Here is a 21488-nt window from a genome sequence, read left to right on the forward strand (position 1 = left end):
AATAAGTTCGGGGAGTCCTCAAGTTCAAGATCTCAGAAGATTATACACTAATATTCCAAGGCAGAATCAACTATAACTTTTGCTATTCTTGATATTTATTTCTCTAATCTATGCTTAAAAACCTGAAATAAATTCCCAAGTTAATCACTTCCAATGAGTCAGTATCTTTTATCATTTAGTTTTTCTTATAATATCTAAGCCAAATTATCCAGGCTGCATGTATTGTCCTGGTCCTGGATAAATTCATAACATGTAGTCATGGAACTAGAACTATCTAGTCTGGTGAGGTTTCTTTTGGCAGCAATTTTTCTTCAACAGGAGAAAGATCTAACATACTAAGTAAATTTTGTCCTGGATCCCGAGCTAATCACTTTGCTCTCATTTTAAGTGTCTTCCTGGATTCTTCACAGTTTCGTTGTGTGAGATTAGCTGGTTCGGTAATAGTGATAATAAAGATATTTATAACAACACTGACTGAAGTTTAAAGCTAAAACTCTGACTTAGTAATACCCTTAAGCCTTTATATTTTAACAGTGCTACATGCAATATACTTGAATACTCATGGGACCTTTGTATAGTTCTTCCAGAGGGCTGCATGGGATGGAAAGATCACCCACTTCTGATAGAAGTAAACTGAATTCTTTAAGAAAACATGCGTGGATCTGGAATTCTTTGCATAGGAGGAAGGGAACTGGATATAATTCACATAGCATCCTGCAACAAACACTGTGAAGAACTGGTTTGAAATTATGCATTGTACCACTACAGTGGTATCCAAAAGTATCCAAAGCAGCCAGTGGACTTTTTTAGGGGCGTCTGGCTCCTGGAACAGAAATAAATTATGGAAAATATGGATATTTTCAGTGACAGGAACACAGGATGAAGGAAGAGGCCTTAGAAATAAAGGGCATGTCCATATCTAGAGAGCGTAACCTATTATGAAATTCCTAAAATCTATCCAGAGATAAAGGAATTGTGGATATTGGGTGCTGAATCCATCTACGCTGAAAGTTGCTACAGATTCCATTTTGCCAGGAGAATAATCAATGGAAATGCCATTCAGACATCTCAGTTTATTCTTCTCTGGACTTTTCCTGTTGATCTACTGGGTGGAGGGTTGTGGGGGAAGAAGAGGCAAAAAGGGGGAATAAGTTTCCAGTTACAGGGCCATAAAATTCAGACTGGTTGATTTGTAAACCCCTTCTGGAGGAAAGCTCACATCATTTAAGCTATGATAGTCTGGGAATTTCATTTGAGCAGTAATTGTTTTTTCCCATCCTATTTGAGATCTGTGGAAGTAGTTAAGTGATACCCCTCACAAGAAGACTCCATGCAAGACTTTCCTCATGGTGCATGGTAAACTTTTGAACTTACTTCCTTTGTTGATCAGCCACAATAGTATTTGTTAACCTTACAGGGATGGCACAAAGCCCTTATTTTCCCTGTGGGCATTTTAAAAGGTGGTGGGAAAAAAGAATCTAAAATAAATATTAAATATTTCTTAATTGTGTCATTGTATTATGCACAATTTTTCACAGATAATTTTAGTGAGTGAAGTAAGTATACGTACTGTGTCACAGAGGATGTATGATTTAACTGTAATAATAAGATTTTTATTTGGGGTTTTTACTCTGAGGACAGCTAAGAAAAATCTCAGAGCTTCCCAAAACCACTCTTTCCAAAGAAACCACAGTGTTACAGAGCCCTTTCATCATCCAGCATACGGTAGCGGAGAACACAAAAATATACACTGTACTACTTTAAATTAATTCATATTTGCAGGAGACACAGTCTGTGTGAGTATATGCAATTATGAAATGTAACTTTTTTCCCTCTGACTTTTTTAGCTGCCTCACCCCTTTTATTTGAACACATACATATGGTGTGTGAGAGTGAGCAAGCTCTCTGTAAATGTTTGGAAGGAGCATCTGTCAGACAATAAAGCTTACAAGAAAACATGCTTCTCATTTAAAGCGTATTCACTAGAACTATTTCAGTGCTGGAATCAGTTCATTTGTATAGCTTAGAGGCATTAATAAGAACAGAAAACTGTACGGTCACCAGAAAACTCGAATGTTAGTAAGAATTTAAAGTATTTTTTAAAGCATTTTGCCTATTCGGCATCACAGTCTTCTGATAGGAACCTGAACCAGTTGACATACAGGAAACCTCTGATAGCCCATCCAAAAAGATTGCAAGCAAGAAGATGGCATGCTTTGTGCAAACCTGGAAAGTCTAAAGATTACAATAATTGTTGGACCAAAGGGACCCTCTTCAGGCATAAATAGCAAGACTCCTACTGTCTTCTCTCGCAGACCAGCTCAGCTGCCAGCAAAAGCAGGTGCTCTCCCCCTACCAGTGCTCCAGAGGAAATATTTAGTGAGTATTTACAGCTTTTTAAACAAATTTATATATTATTAGCATTGCAGTTACATTTGTATAGTTTTCTCAAAGGACAAAAGCATTTTAAAGTAACTTTTTTAGGCTGCTATTTTAAACAATTGCTTGAGTTCAAGAGTCTGATGCAATTACTATATTAATTTAAAAACAAAATTTGCACAGCCTATGACAGTAGCTTTTTAAAAATATTATTTTTAAGAAATGTTTAAGTTTAACAATCTGAAGCAATTATAATGTATTTTTAAATGCATAAGTTATGACAGCTAAGTAATTTATATAAATTTGAAATGCATTTGACTTTAAATGTTATTCCATAAAACAGCCTTTTCAGAACACAAATTTAAAATAAATCATTTCTTTTGGCAAAGTAACCTGCAATTTAATCTTTAGAAGAATAAATATACCACTAATGTTTTCCACAGAAACAGTTGCTACTCTAATTAATTCAAGATGTGACTCTAATAAGATTTCAAAAGAAAATCAGAAACAGATTTTCTCAGAGGTAGTACTATGAACAAGGTTATGATATTTTTATTTTCATTAAAAACACTTGTCCTAGGTAGAGTTACAGATTTGTTGCATATAGCATGGAAATATCAAATCTGGAAGCATTATAATAATGTTTTTAGAAGCATAATGATTTTTAGTGTCTTGGATATGTGCTTTCTTTTTGTTATAACTTATCCTAGGTTACATTTTATTAGGTAGCCGTTATTCAGTTTTGAGTTTAGGGTGACTAATATGGCTAACAATCTTTTTTTCTTTTCATGTGGAAGGGAATGGAAAACCTGATGTTTGTCTACTGCTCCTGTAAAGTTACCTGGACATTGCTTATAACAATTCTAGGTTATGCCAGCAGCTTGCCTGTGGGTGATGATTCTATTTGCACAGCAGAAGAACTTGCTAAGTACAGCATAATCTTTACAGGGAAATGGAGTCAGACTGCTTTCCCTAAGCAGTATCCACTTTATAGGCCCCCAGCACAGTGGTCATCAATGCTAGGTAAGTGAAGTACGTACAGTTTTAAGAAGAGACAAATCTCTTGACTACTCTGATCCTTTTTTCTTTTTAATATTCAATTTTAAGCCAATTAATGCAAAAAAAGGAAAGAAAGAAAATAGCCAGAGATACTAGGAGCAAAATGCAGAAATTGCAGTATCTGCAATGCTTTTCAAAATCTACAACTGTTTTCAATTGACTTCTGTTTTCAATTGGCTACAGCTGAAATAAGCAGTGATAAATTGAATGTTTTAGTGTCCACTCATTTTTATACGCAATTTTTTTTAACCTCAGAAATAAAACAGAGAAGTTGAAGAAAAAAGGACAATCTAAAACAGACTTTTATGTCATGCAATGTATTCACTCAAATAGGTGTTACTCATAGTTCTGACTACAGCATGTGGAAAAAAAATGAATATGCCAGCAATGGTGTTCGTGATTTTGCTGAAAAGGGTGAAGCATGGGTATTAATGAAGGAAATAGAAGAAGCTGGAGAGAAAATTCAAAGTGTACATGGAATCTTCTCTGCTCCTGCCATTTCCAGTGGTACAGGACAAACTTCCACTGAACTAGAAGTGCATTCAAGACATCCTTTAGTAAGTAATTAACATATTGATTTTAAAGCTTTATTTCATATCACTAGCAGACAAAATTAAATATTGGAATTCTCACTGGTAAGAACAGTATAATGCAACTATGTTACCAAAAAAAAAAGTCTGCCAAAATGCAAGGAGCTCTGTACAGTTTTTATAAAGTAGGAAAGATAGCATTCCTCTTAAATTCTAAAATAAAATTATTACAAATATGACCGGAACATTTCAAAATAAGTGATGAAATCCTGATGGATTATCCTGTTTCATTAGGTTTCATTTGTTGTTCGAATTGTGCCAAGCCCCGACTGGTTTGTGGGTATTGACAGCCTAAATCTCTGTAAAGGAGACCACTGGATGGAAGAATTATCGATAGATCTGTTTCCATATGATGCTGGAACTGACAGTGGTTTCACGTTTTCCTCCCCAAATTTTGCCACTATTCCACAGGACACAGTAAAAGAGGTAGGTGCATGTGCATGGTTTATCACATCACACTATACACTTTAAGCCTTCCCTTTAAGAAATTAGCTATTTTATAATTACACATTAGACTCTCTTTCTTGCAAAATCAATTTTAGTATTTGGGAGTGCTAATGCTAGATAATGATTTGCTACATAGCTGATAACTCTACTGCTTTTATTTATTTTCTATATTTTTCAAATTCATTTAGGTAAATTTAAATGGATCATGAAAATTCGGCCTACATTTAAAAACAATTAACATAAACTATGAGTATTTTGAGATGATTTTTAATGGCTCTTAAAGCAATAAGAAAATCAAAATATTCACAAAAATCCTATCAGGACTAAATACGTAAATACATGGGAAATCTCATAGAAAAGTAGAGAGTAGAGATTTGTTGTACGTACTGATGTGGGGTGAGAGTTTTCAGTAAAAAAAATTGCTGAAACCTGAAACTTAGATTTGAGGGAAGGGAGCCAAGGGAAAGCAGAGGAGAACTTTTTGCTGCTATAGCAGTGCCCCACTTTCAATCTCTTTTTCTCACTCTATGGTCTGTATTCCTCATACTTTGCTTTTGTCATTTAAAAGTGGTAGGAAACAGAGCATCTTGACTCAAAGGGTTTTAGTACTATAAGCATTCAGACAATGCTTTCTCATGTTTAAAGTCAGCTTTTCTATAGCCACATGCTATATTAATGAGTAATGAGAAAAAACGGAGAAACTGAAACCAACTACATTTGACCTTCTATATCCGTATGACAGCTGCTTTAGCATAGCTAATAGTATCATTTAATACTCTTGTAAATTCTAGCATTTTCCACCTCGTAATAATATCCACTTTTCAAACCATTTCATACATTACTCTGAGTTTTCAATAGCTCCCACTTCAGTCCTCCATCCAAAGGTTGGCACAATTCATTGTGCCCAGTTCCCAAAGTATTTTGCACAAAGGATTTGGAATTATCTGCAGTAGTTTTATCAGCTGGGGTTCATAGAGACTGGTAGACTGGTGCATTTTACTTGCCAAGAAGTATGACATAATGTGTAAACGTGATGTTAATTTTTTTTTATTAACATGATGATATAATTTCTTCAAGGTTCCTTTTTTCATTCACAGATCACTTGCTCCTCTCCAAGCCACCCAGCAAACTCATTTTATTATCCCAAACTCAAAATTTTGCCACCTATTGCCCAAGTAACAATGGTGAAATTAAAGAAAAACCAGCTGGGTCTTCCTGTCCCTCATCTTAATCTGCCAGCTAAAAGCAATGAAATAGTAGACTCTCTCTCAGGTAAGCGATTAGTACTTTGATATGCCCAACTCTGTTATTTACAGTAGTAGACCCTATCTCAGGTAAGTGATCTGTACTTTGATATACCCAATTCTGTCTTTAGCATTCATTCAGAAAATATGTGGAAATCTGGTAGGTGATGTCGATGAAACAGTTGGTTAGACAGAATATTTTATCAGCATAGAAATAATTTCCAGATTCATATATGGGAAAGAAAACAAGTCAGTTGACATAGAAGAGAGTATCTGAAAGAAACAATAAGGAATGAATTTCATATGTAGGGCTAGGGTCCAAAGGTTAGGGTTAGATCCACAATGAGGGTTATTCAAGTCTTAGTATCAGTTTAGATCTGCGATTTTTATGAGAAATAAACAATACTTGATCAGAATCAGAGTTCCTCAGATTCTTTGCGAATTTTGAAGCAAATACTGCTCCATGGATTTTTGCCATGTCTCGTTCTGGGTTAGAGGGTTTGATGAAATAAGAGTTGAAATAAATCAGTTAATTGACTTTGACATATTTATGATAGCAACAGACATCCCCACATAAAAAAAAAAAAAATTGTTCTCTTTTTCCTTATAAAGCTAGCAAATAACGTTTTTTAGGTAGGAAGATGTACAAACTAGTAACTCAAGTCAATCTTAAGTGTAATTTTCAAATCTCCACATCAACAACTACTACTTTTGCTCTGAGGGAAAGAGAACAGATGGATGATGTCTATCTGGATATTCTCTTTACACTAGCCTAGTGTTTTTTTTATAAAGCAAATGTAAATGTAAGAGAAAGGGTTAAGAATAAGAAGAATGAAATCCCAAATCCTGTGTGAGAGAGCAGTTGGCTAAATCCCCAGTGTATTCCTGGAATGGCTGCCATATTCCAAGAAGAGCTTCCCCAGAAATAAGATTGCATGGCTATAGCTCTGTGCTAAAGTCACTTCACAATTAGTAAAATAAAGCTCCTTCTCTACACAGACTATACATGATTTATACATTAATTTATACAATAATATTGTGGCATTTTAATGTATTTCTATTAGTAAACAAGACTTATCTTCAAAGTGAATGCTACAAATTCATTTCCAGTCATAAGCCTTTCCCACAACATTTGAAAGAAACATTTGGCCCTGTTTAGGATATAAAGTTAACGCAATGCATTTAATTTATGATATTTCAAAAACCATTCCTAATCATGCATCCCCACTTTACTGTGTGTTAACCAGTAAATTAGTCTATTCAAAAACTTATTCCGGAGGTAAAAGGACAGATTCAGTTACCAGAGATCAAATCATGTCCCTCATTCTCACCAGAAGCATGAGAACCAATGACTACAATAGAAGCGGTTAGTTCCATTTTAAGAGGAAGCGTAGCGACAGAAATTTATACCAGAAGTCACACATTGAGTACTCCATTTAGAGCTGGGTTTGTGCACAGCTATTTTATCCCCAAAAGCTGTAATGAACAGTATTGAAGCAACTTCCTCTGACAAGCAATATTGTTATTTAACCTGCTAAGGAATAAGCATCTGTATTTTTACGAGAGATATTTACAATAGAAGTATATATTATATAAAGTACTTTAGAGTTTCTGACTTGTTTGGTTGCAGTAAATTAAAAGTACATTAAAAACCCTTTCAGTATTAAAAAGTTTGTTGGTGATGAGAACTGCAGTGTACATGTCAAAAAATAGCAAGATATAATGATAAAAAATAGAAATTTTCTTTACTTGTGAAGCGAACTGGAACAAGAGTTAAATGCAATTTGATATGAGCAACTATAGGAACAATATCTATCTAGGAAGAAATCCAAGTTTATATGAATAAACCAGATAAAAGCTTTACTTCTGATGTTCTTAGTAAGCCATGCAATGAATTATTGCAAATGAATTATTGCATTGACAGTAAATGTTTTTCAATGCAGTTATTTGAATGCAATCATTTCAAACACAGGTTTCTTTGATGTGAATTTTACAATTTCAATTCAATAAATAATATCTACTCACTGATTTAGTGTCTCAAGGATTCTGTAGACTGCAATAATAATAACACCAATATCCATGAGTTCAGGAGCCAAAAACAGACATTTTATTTATTAGACAACATATGAATTTTATTAATATCACACCTATTTTTGTATAAGAAAGGACACTATTTGATCATCATTCCTTAATGCTTTGCCAACTATGTATTTGCCTTTAGCATAAATTTCTGTAAAGTTATCTTTTTATTGTGTATATTGCAGAAACACCACTGGACTGTGAGGTTTCACAATGGTCTTCATGGGGTCTCTGTAGAGGTTCTTGTGGAAAAACAGGGTCCAAGATCAGAACTCGCTTTGTACTTCTTCAGCCTGCCAATAATGGAACTCCCTGTCCAAATCTGGATGAAGAAACAGGATGTGAACCAGATAATTGTGTCTGAAATAAAGAATAAATAATAATTTAGATAATTTAAAAGTAGGATAAGTTTAAATAAATTTAAAATACTTGTCAGTCAATGTTCCTTCTATTCAGGTATGCTGAACTATTTTACTGAAAAGGTGTATTAGACTGGTTTTTGTAAGTTGTTTTATCTCAAGATTTTGAGGGGGTTAAATTCCTAAGGTTTAGTATGACAACAGTACTCCATCATTTACAGACCAGAAAACCCAAATAAATCCTTGTTCTATATACTGTAAGTTCTTGGAGTACCCTCTAGTGGCAGAAAAGAAGACATTTGGAAAGATTGTCGTTCACACGTATCAACAAAGCTTTCAATCATAAAATCTAAGCTAATATGTTTATTAAATACTATAGTTTGTTGATTTAAAGCTATTTATACCTAGAAATTTAATTTTTTTCTCTAAATTATGTTTATTATAATTTATTGTCTTTCTATACATGTTTAACATGTGCATTACTTCAGAAACTACTTACATTACTCAGCATTACCAGATGTTTGCAGTATGGTTGTGACAATAATATAACGAAGGAAACATGTCATGAGTTTTGTGAATGCAAGCAAAGGTTTGTTCTTCTCAAATTTGAGCAAAATATCTACCATAAGGACACTTAGTCAGCAAAATTACAAGCAGAAATCAGAAGTTTGGATACTAGTAGGAAAACTCTAAACTTAAAGTGTTAGATGTGGTTTAAAAACTGACTCATGGTTGGTGTGAGTCCCTCATGGGACAACTGTCTCAAAAATAACTGTTAGAAAGTTAACACTGTTGACCACAACATAAATTATATCATTCTCTTTATATATGCAATAAATGTGTCCATGTTTGTTGCTACTTGTGTCATCATAATCTTTGTACAGAGAAAACTTACTGAGGTTTAAAAATCTGAAATTAAGGTGGTATACATGAATATAAGTAAACCTAATATGTCAGAAACAGCTCCAGACTGCAAGTTGTAATGCTCAAACAATCCATAGTTGTGAAAAGAAAGTATCACGTGACTTACAGTCTTGGCTACGAACTATGAAAAGAATTTAAAAATAAGAAAGTTAAGTAGAAAATACAGTCAGCCAACAAAGCTTTCAGTGTAGCATATTATAGTTTTACAAATACACAGTATAGATATTGAATGAGAGATCTTGGGCTGAGTAGGTTCATTTTGAAATATGTCAAATATGAAAGCTTTTTACGCACTTAAAAGGTACACAGCGTATTCTCTTAGGGTAGAAGCATTTAAACGGTTCTCTATATTTTTTTTTACAGGAGATAGATCTTGCAAAGTCCTAAAGAAATTCAAACTTTTATCAGCTTAGCCTAAGCTGGTCTTACAAACACTGACGAGCGTACAATTGTTAGACCTAAGTATAGGAAATTTTAGTAATTATTTCTACATGTCTTGCATTCTTCAGATTTCTGCAGTTGCCTGCTTTTCAGAGTTGTTTGATGTTTGACTTACTCTTTTTATATATCTATTTTTCTGCAGGTTCTCCTGTGTCCATTTTATCAGCTGATTATTTTTCATGTGTGCTTATTTTAGGGAAATAGTGTTATTTCTTTATCATTTCCATATACTGTGTTTAGTCAATTTCTCCACTTTTTACATTCTTTCTGTCTTCTTTTAATAGAATTTTTTCCTCATTTTATGTTTTCTTTTCTGTTAAACTTATTTACTATTTATTACAATCATCTCAGAAAACATAAGCATATATTGAAGTATAGATCTAAGCATTTGCTGATGGTAGGAACCAAATTCAGGTGCAAGCCTAAATTATGACTTAGGGGGGGAAAAAAAAAAACATACAAACTTTTGCTCAGCTGCAAACTATCCTTGGAAGAACCTTAAAGTTCTTTAAATTAGAGTTTTACTTCTTCCTATGTCCGGAATAGGTAAAGGTTTGGTTCCAAAGAAGAGCATCTTTGTTTGCAATTGCTTACAAGTCCAGAATGTAGGATCTCAGTCCTATAAGATATGAACTGATACCAGGGTATTCCCAGTATTAACTCAAACTGCTGAAGCCAAAAATTCCCCAAAGGACACTGAGAGAGAAGGAGTAAGAGGTGGAGGTAGGGTGGAAAAGGAAGTGAATATGCAAATGGCCAATACATTTCAGGAAACTCCAGTTGGTGATAAATAACTTCCTTGAAGGAAAAGTTTCTTATCTAGTCAGTTCCCTGTTTGCTGATCTGAGAGAAGAGCCCTTCCCTTATTTCCAGCCGTTTCCCCTTATATCCAGTGTTACAGATCGTTGGCAGACAAGATGCTACGGTCCTCGACGCATAAGATTTAAGGAAGGAAACAGGTAAATTAATTTCAGGGTTAAACTAATCTCAGAAAACACTTTGGGAAGAAACTTAGAATGGATCTGTAAAGATGCTTTTTTAGTAAGAATACTATGTAGGAAAAATCAGCTATATGGGCAGATACTGTTGCAGAAGACTGTGACAGAAGACACCTTTAAAAGTAAGAGTAGTGGCAAAAGTCACCACAGACTTGAACTGAGGTCTTACAAAAATTATGAATACCAAATTCAATTCCCATATTGTTAGAGGGTACCTGATTACTGAGAACAGATTGTCCAGGGCCTTAAAAGAAATTTAAGGATAGTTAGCTGTGACTACATCAAAACTCATCTGACAACTGAAGGTACGTCTACATTTGTGCTTTCCTATGGGCTGTGGCTTCCCTGCAGACATCCAGAGAAGGAGCTTAGTGTTTACTGATTGGGAAAAACTAGGATATTCTTTGTAGATAAATCAGGATACAAAAGGGACTGGTGTGACCTGTAACTAATAAGCACGAATGTTTGCAAGGATAAGAGTTAGCGTCAAAGGCTCCTGGCCTTTGACTGTCTCTTTATCAGTGTAGGTATATTATATTTTGCCCGAAGTGAGCTAATACTTGTACCAGAACTTCAGTGAAGATACTTCGTGTTGTGGAATGGACTGAATTGGAGATTGCTGTGAGCCTGGGCCAGCCATTTTTACTGAGATAACTGCATAGATAGCAGGTGCAATGAAGGCCAATAAACATGAATCAGTTCTTATTTTCAGATATGCAATAATCCAGTAAGAGCTACTATCCTGAAATTTTAGGTATTTAGGTCCCAGAAATTGAGGATGTGTCACTGTCCACCCTTCCTCCTTGATACAAGGAAAAGAAACGGTCTTGTAGTATGACAGAGCCAATTCTATGGCTACTAGCACTAGCAGAACTTCAGGTTCTCGGAAGGGCTGCTCAGAATTGCATAGGGAGAGGGATATGGTTTTATTTTACTAACATAAATGCAACTAAATAAAAACTGAGTTATTTTCTAAAACTTCACTAGATATAACATCCTGCCTAGTCAAAAGTTAAGTGCACAGTATTTAGAGTCAACTGACGAAAATATTTTCAAACCTTACAGTAGAGTTTGCTGAAGATATATAAACTAATCTCACAGAAAGGGAGTTATAAACTGCCATCAGTGAGAATTTTATCAGGTGATCCTGAGTTACAGTATCTGACTAATAAATTCATGGTTATAATACAATAATGCAAATGAGACATTTTATGAAAGACGGAAACAGAGAAGATGTTGAGCAGTAAGGGGAAAGGGCCAGTCATGATCCTTTGGTCTGCAGGTAGTGTTGAGGACACAACTTTTGCAGCTGAGCAAGTCACAGTCATAGAAAAGCAAAACGCAGAAGTAAATCCAACTACCTATCCATTTTTTCAAGTAACAGCTTCTAGAAGTCCACAAAGGAGATGGTTTTCCCAGTCTACAGCACTCTGTGTGTGTGTGCGTGTGTGAAGTACAGGCAGTTTATATCCTCCATCTTAAAGGGAAGATGAAAAAACTCTAAAGTGAACTGAGAGCTTCATCACAGACATGTTCAAGGACTACACTGAGCAATCTCATCTGAAAATGCCAGGTGCTGCTGAGAACGAGGCAGAGATGGAGAGAATCTCCATCAGATCAGATCGTAGAGAGACAGAAGTCTTATGGCAGGAGTGCAGTGAGCTTCTGAGTACAGCAATGATCCCAAAGGTGGGTCTTCCCTACTGGGAAATGATCATGTATCCTCTCACACTGAGGCCAGCTGCTCAGACACAGGTATCTCAGTTTAAAGAACAAGGAACAGTTGAGCTTTAACTACGTCAGTCATCACGCATATAGATTATTGACTTTGTGATACTAGAGGGCAATAGTAAAATCTCAATCATTGTTTGAACAATACTATAGCTTTCTTTAGAGAATTTGTTATATAGCGTCCAAGAAAAAGACATTCTAATGTAAAAAAAACTTATTTAGATAAAATGTTAATTGTATTTTTTTCTACTGTATCATATCACTTACTGTTTCAGATTATTTTATTAATCAGGTTCCTTTGACTTTCCTTTTCATATTTCTTTCAGTCTTTTTATGTAGTTCGTATGTTTTTTGCATAGGTATAACTATTTCCAATACTTTAAGTTAGAAATTACAAAATTTCTAAATCAGGGAGCAGTGAAGCTCTGGAATAACCAGCCAGGACAAATGTGAGATACAAGAAGAACAAATTCTTTTTAAATTTAAATTTGAGCAGTTGATGGAAAGAGACAGCCCAAGTTGTTGCTTACAGGAATGTAGGGGACTGATCTCAAGTACCCAAGAGGTCCTTTTCAGTTCTATAATCCTCCATGTATAGAATAAAATGTTGATCCAGATGTTAGGAAAGAAGAAAGACTTTACATATTATCTTGTTCTCGCTATCTCATTCTGTGGAACATACTGTAGTTATCTCTAAATGTGTAACCACCAGCTGTCTTTTCTCACAGCTTTTTTTTTTCTCTCAAAAGCACATTGATAAGCAGCAAACAAGGAACAGCTAGCTACAGGACTATATACATTTGTAAATAGTTATCCTCAAAAGCAGTACAACTAGGATACACAAAATCATGAAAAGCCAACTAATAGGAGTTCTTATGAACTTTTGGATTTCTTTCTCACCTGCTTTGTATTTTCATAGTGGGGAAAGAGAAGAGAAATGTTTAATCGAGGACGTTCCCAGTGACACCTTGGTAATTGGTAGGTACCTGTCATTGCTTTATGACGATCTAAAGTATGCAACAATAAAAATAGCTTGTAATGTAACAGGAAAATCTGTGACTGATGAGTATGGTAAAATGGTGGTGATAAGAAAGAGGACCACCTGCAGCCAGGGCTAGCCAGAGTGTCATCACACATTATGTGTGCGTATTACACGGGCAAATCTAGCTTAGCAGTACAAGTTTTTAGCATCCTTAACTGGATGATGGAAAAGATTATCTTCTAATTTTATGGCAGTAGAACTGCTATTTCAACACATGATTTTATACACTCTAATTGATTTAATCATTCGTACTAGAATTTCTGCAGCATGGTTTTTCCCATATGAATGGGAGAGGTACTTTTTTTGCTTAACACTGACTGGGAAGAAGAAATTCAAGACATATTAAAGTTCTATTCCACCCGGGATATTATAAACCCAATGAATTATTTCTACCGTATTGGAAAGGTAAGATTGATAGAGGACAGTCAAAATAAGTATGCAACCAGCTTTTACAGATATTGGGGTCTATGTGAAAGACAATCTTAAAAACACAGTTTGGGTACAGTACCCAAACCTTCTTTTGGAGGTCTCAGCATACCTTCTGGATGCTAATCTTGCCAGAGCAGTAGGGGTAATCAAAAAGTATTATTTGTTAATCAACCATTTTTATAGCATACTAGAAAATTTTCTATTATAGTATAAACTTCATTGCATTTCACATTGTGTTATAAAATGCCCCCTGAGTAATTTCTAGACATAAGTCTATGAAATATCTATCATGTGTTACTATTAATCATTTATATTCATATTTTTGCCAAAATGTAATAAAGATGTTTACTATTAAGCTATTTTGTATTTAGAAGATGAGTATCTATGTTTTTATTCAGGGAATTACAAAGTACAACAGTGGGATATACGTAAGCAAGACTTTCTTGAGTCTGCTCCTGGTTTGGGAATGTTTGTGACTGTCACAACTCCTTCCGCTGAGGTAAATCTCATTGATTATTCTCATCTTATCATGAACGTTTCTGTAGGGCTTATATATAGTGACCTTTGGCACTAGAAGGTAACACTATCTGAAAAAAAAAGGACACTTTTTTTGTAAAATATAAAATCACAGTATATCAGCTAATTAAATATTCTGGTGTTGAAATGTATAAGCACCTTCTGGTTGCCATCAGAATAAATACAAATGGTAATGCCTGGTAATTATTTGCGGGATCTTAGAAATTTTATTTTAATCAGCTAGGGTTTTTGTGTTTTATTCCCTCTGTTTTTTTAATTTTGGCAACACTTTTTCATTACTGCTAGATTCAGGAAACAATGTCATTAAAAATACTAAGATACAATTGAGAAAAAACACTAGATTTAAAAGGAATGAAAATTCACTAATGAAGTAAAATGGTACAGAAAGTATTTGCATAGCTGAAAGGGAGACTCATAATAAATTAAGCTGCAAAAGTACAGTAAACCATGAGGCTACATATAGCTGCCATCCATAGCAATTGCTTGCACTGCATGAGGTACTGAGCTTTTTCAACAATGGACTACTTATTTCTGTGTCTAAACAAGGTCTTCGTTTTCAAATTTTAAATGCCTTTTTTTAGAGAACATTGGCTTTTGTCCATTCCACAAATTCATAGCATTTCAGTGCTGTGAGCTTAAACATATTATTATTCTCTAAATCTATTCTGAAATTCGAACTAATTTACTGTTTTCAGCAGATTAATCAATTTAGTATTTTTATATGAAACACACAATACTGTTTTTTGATTATTTTGTTGGTATACACAGAACTTAAATTAAATACACAACATATATAATATATAAATTACAGGTACTATTGAAAAAACTGTATGGGCCACAAGCAACATTTTCTTTTACATCCTATATATCTGGGGAGCATGTTATCTGTTTACAGTCTAACTCCACAAGCCTTGTGGCATTTGCAGGAAGTAAACTGGTAAGTGTATTTCTTAACTATTCTTCATCGTAATAGTATCTATTGTACACAAACTGCAGAGTTTAAAAAATTCGATTCAAAGTTGATTCAACTTTTAGGAGATATATTTCCTAGTGGTTAAAGAAGATAAATCTAGAGCTACGAAGATGAAGAGATAAAGAGACTCTGTTCTAATATCTAAGAAATCAAGATTAAGGAGGCAAGTCTAATAACTATAGACTGATTTAATGTTTGTACAGTGCTTTGAATATGAAAAGATTCTGATCAATAAGAACAGCCGTTTGGTTCAAAAAGATAGATACATAAGATTGACTAAGACAAATACTGCTGCAAAATTACTCATCATATTCCATGGCTCCACTATCTTTGATTGAATTCTTTCAGAAAATTTAGCATTAAAATTTTTGAAAGATATTCAAATTAAAAACATATTACCATTCCTGATATTGCCAACAAAGCTGGTCTTAAAGCAGATTTTGAAAAAAAAGGGCCACCAAAGGTGATACCATGACTCTAATCTACTTCTATTTCAGCAAACAGTTTCATAAACACTGTGTTAAAAATGTTATCTATACGCCTCTTCTCAAAAGGTAATTGACTAAAATGGGTGAGAAGAATTGTTTTCTCGTGTTGACTTTTTCTTTCAGTGGGTTGGATAACTAGCTAGATGTATACACCTTGTAAGACTGTGAAGTGAGTTATGTTAAATCTCATCCTAGATGCATGCTTTGGAAACATGTAGATGACAGAACTGAGAAGTATTAACTGTACTGTAGAGGGACTGTTATATAGGAATAATTAGGTGTTCTAATGGGTTGTTCTAGTGGAAATGAATTGAAATTTAACCATACACATGGCAAAAGCACTTAGGTTCTACTAATAAAAATTTTTTAGATTGCATCAACTGGAGATGGTAAGGGGGATAAAGTTGTATTGGTTGGTCATCAATGTAATTCTGAGGATATATTAGGAGTTTTTTATTTATTATAGATGGTGACGTATTAATACCGTTTTACAAGTTATTGGCTAGATGCCATTTAGAATACCATGTACAGTTCTGGTCATCCTATCTACAGAAATGCAGAGAAGGAGAAGATTAATAGTTAACGTTAAAAGCACAGTTTGTTTAGTTTAACAATGCAAAAATTAAAAAGGAAAATATTGCTTTCCACAATTATATCTGCAGGAATAAAAATCAGAAAAGGAAAAACATTCTGTAAACTAAATTAAATCAAGCAGACTTCTGGAACAACCAGCTGCAGTGGTGGCATCTAAACTGCTTCAAAACAAAGCTTAATAAATTCATGGACAAAGGCTATCATAAGGTTGTGACAGGAAGTTCTGGATGTTCAGTCAACTAACTCTAAAAGAGAGTTGAAAGGAGACATTGTCTCCAACTGTTGTCGATGTTTGGTAGAACAAAATTCTGTTCTGTCAATACCAAGCTGTAGGATTTTTGTAGGTTATCTGGTGGGCTAAAACTTTTATTTTCTCTTAGTTATGAGCTGGCTTCTGGGGTAACTTCCCCTTTTAGTTTTAGCAAAAACTGTTATTCATACCCAAATCAGTTTTATAACATTGCAACACCCATTCTTCTTTGGTCTACAGTCTTGAGGTTTTGGGACATTTTTGCTATAGATGTTACAATTGCAATAGGATACTGGAAGGCATTTCGTACCTCATGCTTCATACCTTACGGACTGTTCTGCTTAAATATCTATGAGAACACTGCAATTAATTATTCAGCTGGTCTCCTTCCAGCCTTATATTCCTAACTTTAGGCAGAGGAAACCTACAAGCACATTTATTAAAAGATTCCTGCAGTGCTATCGAAGAATGCCATTTCTGCAATATTGGGATGGAATGTGAAATGCAATGAGCAGTCCTAATAATTTTCCTTTTTTTTACTAGTCTGGACAAAGAATAGAAAATATTTTCATACTTTTTGAACCAATATAAGTATAAAACAATGCCCTAGCATTAGTGAAGATTTTAAATTTTTATAATTAATTTTAAAATAAAGTTAAGAAATACTGTAAATATCACAGCTGCTTCTAATTTTAGTAAGGATTTCTATAGGTAAATTAAATCATTTTCCTATAGTAAGCTTAAATGGAAATTGTATTTTATTTATTTTTTTCTAAGGAAAACACAGAAGATACACAGTCATGAGAATATTTTTTATGTTCACAGCGTATCCATTTGGACATTAGAGTTGGAGAACATTTTCTGGATGAAGCTATTGCTCAAGCCAAAGACAAAGTGAATGAAGTGAATTTCAGAATGGAGCATCTAATTGAGCAAATTCAACACATATCCAAAGAACAAAACTATGAAAGAGTACGTATGTCACCTAACTGAAATATTAAGAAAAAATTGTGCTGACGGTTTTTTATTTTATAAAGTATTATAAGGCTTATTATTTAATTGCAGGTTTTTTAATTAATTCATTAAAAATATATTAATATTTGACCAAAATAACCCACATTAGCTTGCAAAATGTATTTATGCTGTAAAGGAAAAGAATATAAAAACTAATTAATTACTGTGAACTTATGCTTATAAAAATATATGTTACTTTAAAACAGGAATTTATAAATATAGTTTTCTTGGTCAGAGCCAATAACAGCAGCTGAGTAGGTGATTGGTACCGTTGTTGGTGATGTTGTCAGCTGTTATTTCCATGCTGGCTATGTGCATAAACCTTACTGGAGTGGGTAAGGAAATGATAGAGTGTGCATCTATATCTCTCCCTGCAGTTAGAAAAAAAGCTCTCCTTCAAACAAGAGTACTCAATTGTCCTCACTTTCTATAGATATGTGTGCAGTCATGTGTTTAAAATGTATAAACTGGCTCCTGAGGAAAGAAATTTGGGTGCAAAAAGGACCTGGTTGGCACTTGAGTTTTCTCCTTGAATGCAATATGGAACTGACTGTAAGCCTGAAACGTCCTAGGTGCTAATGGAACATATTTAACACAGAATATATTTTGAGAGCACAGGAAACTTCTGCTCGCAATTTTGCTTCAGGTGTGTTTGCTTCTCAGTTTTGATTTGCAGATCTGACAACCTTATGGATAAGAAGAATAAACTTTAATTTTTATCATTATGAAAAGAGTGTTTGTTCGCTACCATACAGAGGAGGGATGGATGTCTAGTTACCAGGTTAGCAGCATGAAATATGTGGATGCTGAAAACTAATAAGTATACTTTTCCTCTCTTCATCAGGAACGTGAAGAAAACTTTCGAAAGATAAGTGAACAAACCAACAGCAATATTTTGTGGTGGGCTATTGTACAAACATTAATCCTTATCTCCATCGGAATCTGGCAAATCAAATCTCTCAAAGATTTCTTTATAGCTAAGAAGCTTGTTTAAGTGCTATAAAGTAAATGCATGGATTCAAAAATTGCACAACATGTAATACCTTACCTTTGAATTAATAAGACATTAAATATAAACACATAGATTATTTAGATATTGAACTATCTTTGAATTAGAAAAATAACCTCTGGAATGAAAAACACTCAGAGAAAATCTAGCATGCAACAAACTCGTTATCTGTAATAATACTGGTTCTATGTAACTCTCAAGCTTCTCATCTTCTACCCCGATTTTTATTCTAACTCTGCCTTCCCTATCAGTGTCATATTATCTATCTCCCTCTTACATTTTCTTCATTGAATCCCAGCTTTTTTCACCTGCTTTTCCTCTACAGATGTAAAGTTAAATCTAGGAGAAAGTCTCAATGATTAAGGCTGGATTTAAGTTCAGCTGAGGACTGTTATATCTAATATTGAAATCTAAAAATATTTCCTACATTTTAAAATTCTCTACTCACTTAGAAATCTGTTCCTGTACTAGCATGAACAGCTTAGCACTTCAGCCGGATCAGGTTTCCAACGCCAGGCAGAGAAACACCTATATCCCTTGTAGAGCTTAATTTAAGAGTGTCTTGACACTCTTCTGTATCTGTACACCTACCATTTCCTCAAATGTAATTGTGACGGCTTTCTTTTAAAATATTCCAAGTTCTGGGTGGCAGTGGAGCCCACTCTTAATATTATGGTTAAATTATGATCAGTGGTTGTAACAATTACTGTGGAAGAGAGAGAGAGAGACCAAGACCTGGATGAACAATTGCCTTCTACTTGCAGATGAGCCCTAATCACTAGGCTATAGAGTTGAGATCTGCCTTTTTCCACAGTTATTTATGTAAATTATAGTCTTTATGAAGTATACTAAAGTAAACTGAATTCGTACCTATATATTTTAAGTTATTCCTGCACCAAATTCTTCAGTCTGTTTCTCTGCTGGAGAGTTATTTTAATTTTTCAGTAACTGTAGCGCGGAGCATCTAAGGAACTTACCAGTTTATGACTTAATCATATATTTCCCTTTCACTTATTGCAGCTTTGATGGATATATCTGATTTGCTTTAATTTAGCTAGCTTCCGTGCAACTAGCGGAGTAGCTACAGCGTCATGCAAGTACAACTGCTATGCCAAACTGTGGTTAAAAATTCAGATAATTAGCTTGTCTGAGCAGCAGTAGTGTAAGAAGATTTGTAATTTAAGGTAAATCTGACTTTGATGGTGGTGGCTCAGAGATGGTCCATCTCACCACTTGGTTAGCATGTAAAAGGACATTCTTTAAAAAAGGTCTTCTGGAGAGCACTGTGACAGCAGAATATCACAGTTTGGCTTCCTGCTTGTCTTTCCAGACCCTTTGCTAGTCTAAATAGTAGTGCAAGCTGAAATGTTTGTGGACCAATTATTGTTTTAAAGGTGATGCCGTCTTTCTTTTTTCCTGTCCTCTCATCCTTTGTTTTCATTAGCAAGGATAAGTTCATTTACTTTTATAGTATGGAAATGGAAATACATGTGTGAGTAGGTGAGAATCCATAAAGCAGATATGAAGTAGAGACAAAAAGTAATGTCCCACAGACCAAAACAATCGAAATAAAATCTCATAAAGCTGCTTGCTGACATGTGTTCCATGTTTTAAAAGTTCGGAGATCTTAGAATTGTCACAGGAAGTAAGTGAAGAAGGTAAATAAAGTGTTAGTGAGTTCACTTTTATAGAGCACTCTCTTAAAACATGTATTATAATAAACTCTTTGGTAGGGGAAAAAGAAGAAAGATGAGTTACAACCATATAAAAAATGAAGTCCAAGAGGAAAGCTTAATAACGGGTTGCTACCAGGCTGTGATTCAGACTTTAGCTGACGCTTAGTTTCAGCCTAAGGCTCCTAACTATTCCAGTTATAAACTTTATTGATCTCACTTAAAATGCGCTTAAGCTTTAAAACCAAAAGGGCAAGCAACGCATCGGAACTTATGAAGGGGCTATTATATTCTGCAGGATTAACTGGGCCTAACCTCAAACCAGCGCCGAGAGCGTCAGCCTTGACTACGGTTTGAGAGTGCTTCACTCCTTATCTAGAACCACCATTAAACATCTGCGCTTTCGTGAAGCGTTTTGGGCGTCCTTACCCAATTTTAATGGAATCCGTAGACGAGAAGCTGAACCGCAGCTCCTTCGCGGCGCGCTTCGGCGGCAGCAACGCGCAAGTTTTTACCAAGCTCAAAGCCCGACGTTCCCCCCGTGTGGCCTGCGGCTCTGACTTGTCTTTCTGTCGTACGCAGAGCTATATCCACATCCACAAACAGGTCTGCAGGGGAAGGGTAGGGTCTCCCTTAAATTTTATGTGAGGGAAATTGGAAAGCCCTGGCTTTTTGCAGCTTAAACAACAAAAAACTGAAACGCCTGATTGGCATCCCCCCCCCCCGCCTCCTCCAAAAGCACCGCCAACAAATCTCCCCCCGACATGAAATTCATAACCCTCCCAGACAGCCGATTTTAAAAGACTGAAAAAGCACTACAGCTTTTCGTTTGCCCCGTGGGGTGACGGTGGCACCTGCTGCGCGACCCTGACGGGCTCCGTGAGGAGCGGCCCCGCCGCCGAGCCCCTCCCGGCAGCCCTCGCCCCCGCGCCCTCGGGTGGCCGCGGCCGGCGTGGGGCAGCGAGGCGGGGGGGCTTGCCCCGTGCGGGTACCCCTCTCCCGCCCGCCCTCTTGGGTGTGTGGTGAGGGGCAGGAGACCCCCCCCTCTTCGCGCCGCCTCTGAGGGGCAAATCCAGCCCCCTCCCCGTGGGTAGGCGGTGGTGCCCCCTCGCCTCAGGGCCTCGGGGTTGGGGTGGGGGGGGGGTCAGGGACATGGCGGAAGCAGGCCTGTAGGCCCGGCCCGGTGGCAGCCAGAAGGGCTGCCCTCTGCCTCAGCCGCCCGCTTCGC

The 21488-nt window shown here is 35.6% G+C and overlaps 2 protein-coding genes across 4 annotated transcripts in view; both read left to right on the forward strand.

Annotated features, from left to right (window-relative positions):
- Positions 1-9015, forward strand: part of SPON2 (spondin 2) — a 49715-nt gene extending 40700 nt beyond the window's left edge. The window contains exons 2-7 of one of the 2 annotated variants that reach the window (XM_009686105.2): positions 2316-2379; positions 3177-3402; positions 3772-3995; positions 4263-4454; positions 5573-5747; positions 7984-9015. In XM_009686105.2, the coding sequence (XP_009684400.1) occupies positions 3180-3402; positions 3772-3995; positions 4263-4454; positions 5573-5747; positions 7984-8162 (993 nt within the window). In that variant the 5' untranslated portion in view covers positions 2316-2379; positions 3177-3179 and the 3' untranslated portion in view covers positions 8163-9015. Of the gene's footprint in view, positions 1-1944; positions 2380-3176; positions 3403-3771; positions 3996-4262; positions 4455-5572; positions 5748-7983 lie in introns of those variants that run through there. The other variant, XM_068943655.1, reaches the window with a different exon arrangement.
- Positions 9016-13077: 4062 nt separating this feature from the next.
- On the forward strand, positions 13078-20170 carry LOC104151342 (transmembrane emp24 domain-containing protein 11). 2 transcript variants are annotated; one of them, XM_009686104.2, is made up of 5 exons: positions 13078-13229; positions 14121-14221; positions 15071-15196; positions 17390-17536; positions 18423-20170. In XM_009686104.2, exons 1-5 carry the CDS (start codon positions 13100-13102, stop codon positions 18570-18572), a joined length of 654 nt encoding a protein of 217 aa, XP_009684399.1. In that variant the 5' UTR covers positions 13078-13099; the 3' UTR covers positions 18573-20170. The 2 variants fall into 2 exon arrangements, with proteins under 2 accessions (XP_009684399.1, XP_068797138.1); XM_068941037.1 differs by lacking the exon at positions 15071-15196.
- Positions 20171-21488: the final 1318 nt, after the last annotated feature.

This window comes from Struthio camelus, chromosome 4, assembly GCF_040807025.1.
Source record: "Struthio camelus isolate bStrCam1 chromosome 4, bStrCam1.hap1, whole genome shotgun sequence".
Classification (NCBI taxonomy): domain Eukaryota; kingdom Metazoa; phylum Chordata; class Aves; order Struthioniformes; family Struthionidae; genus Struthio; species Struthio camelus.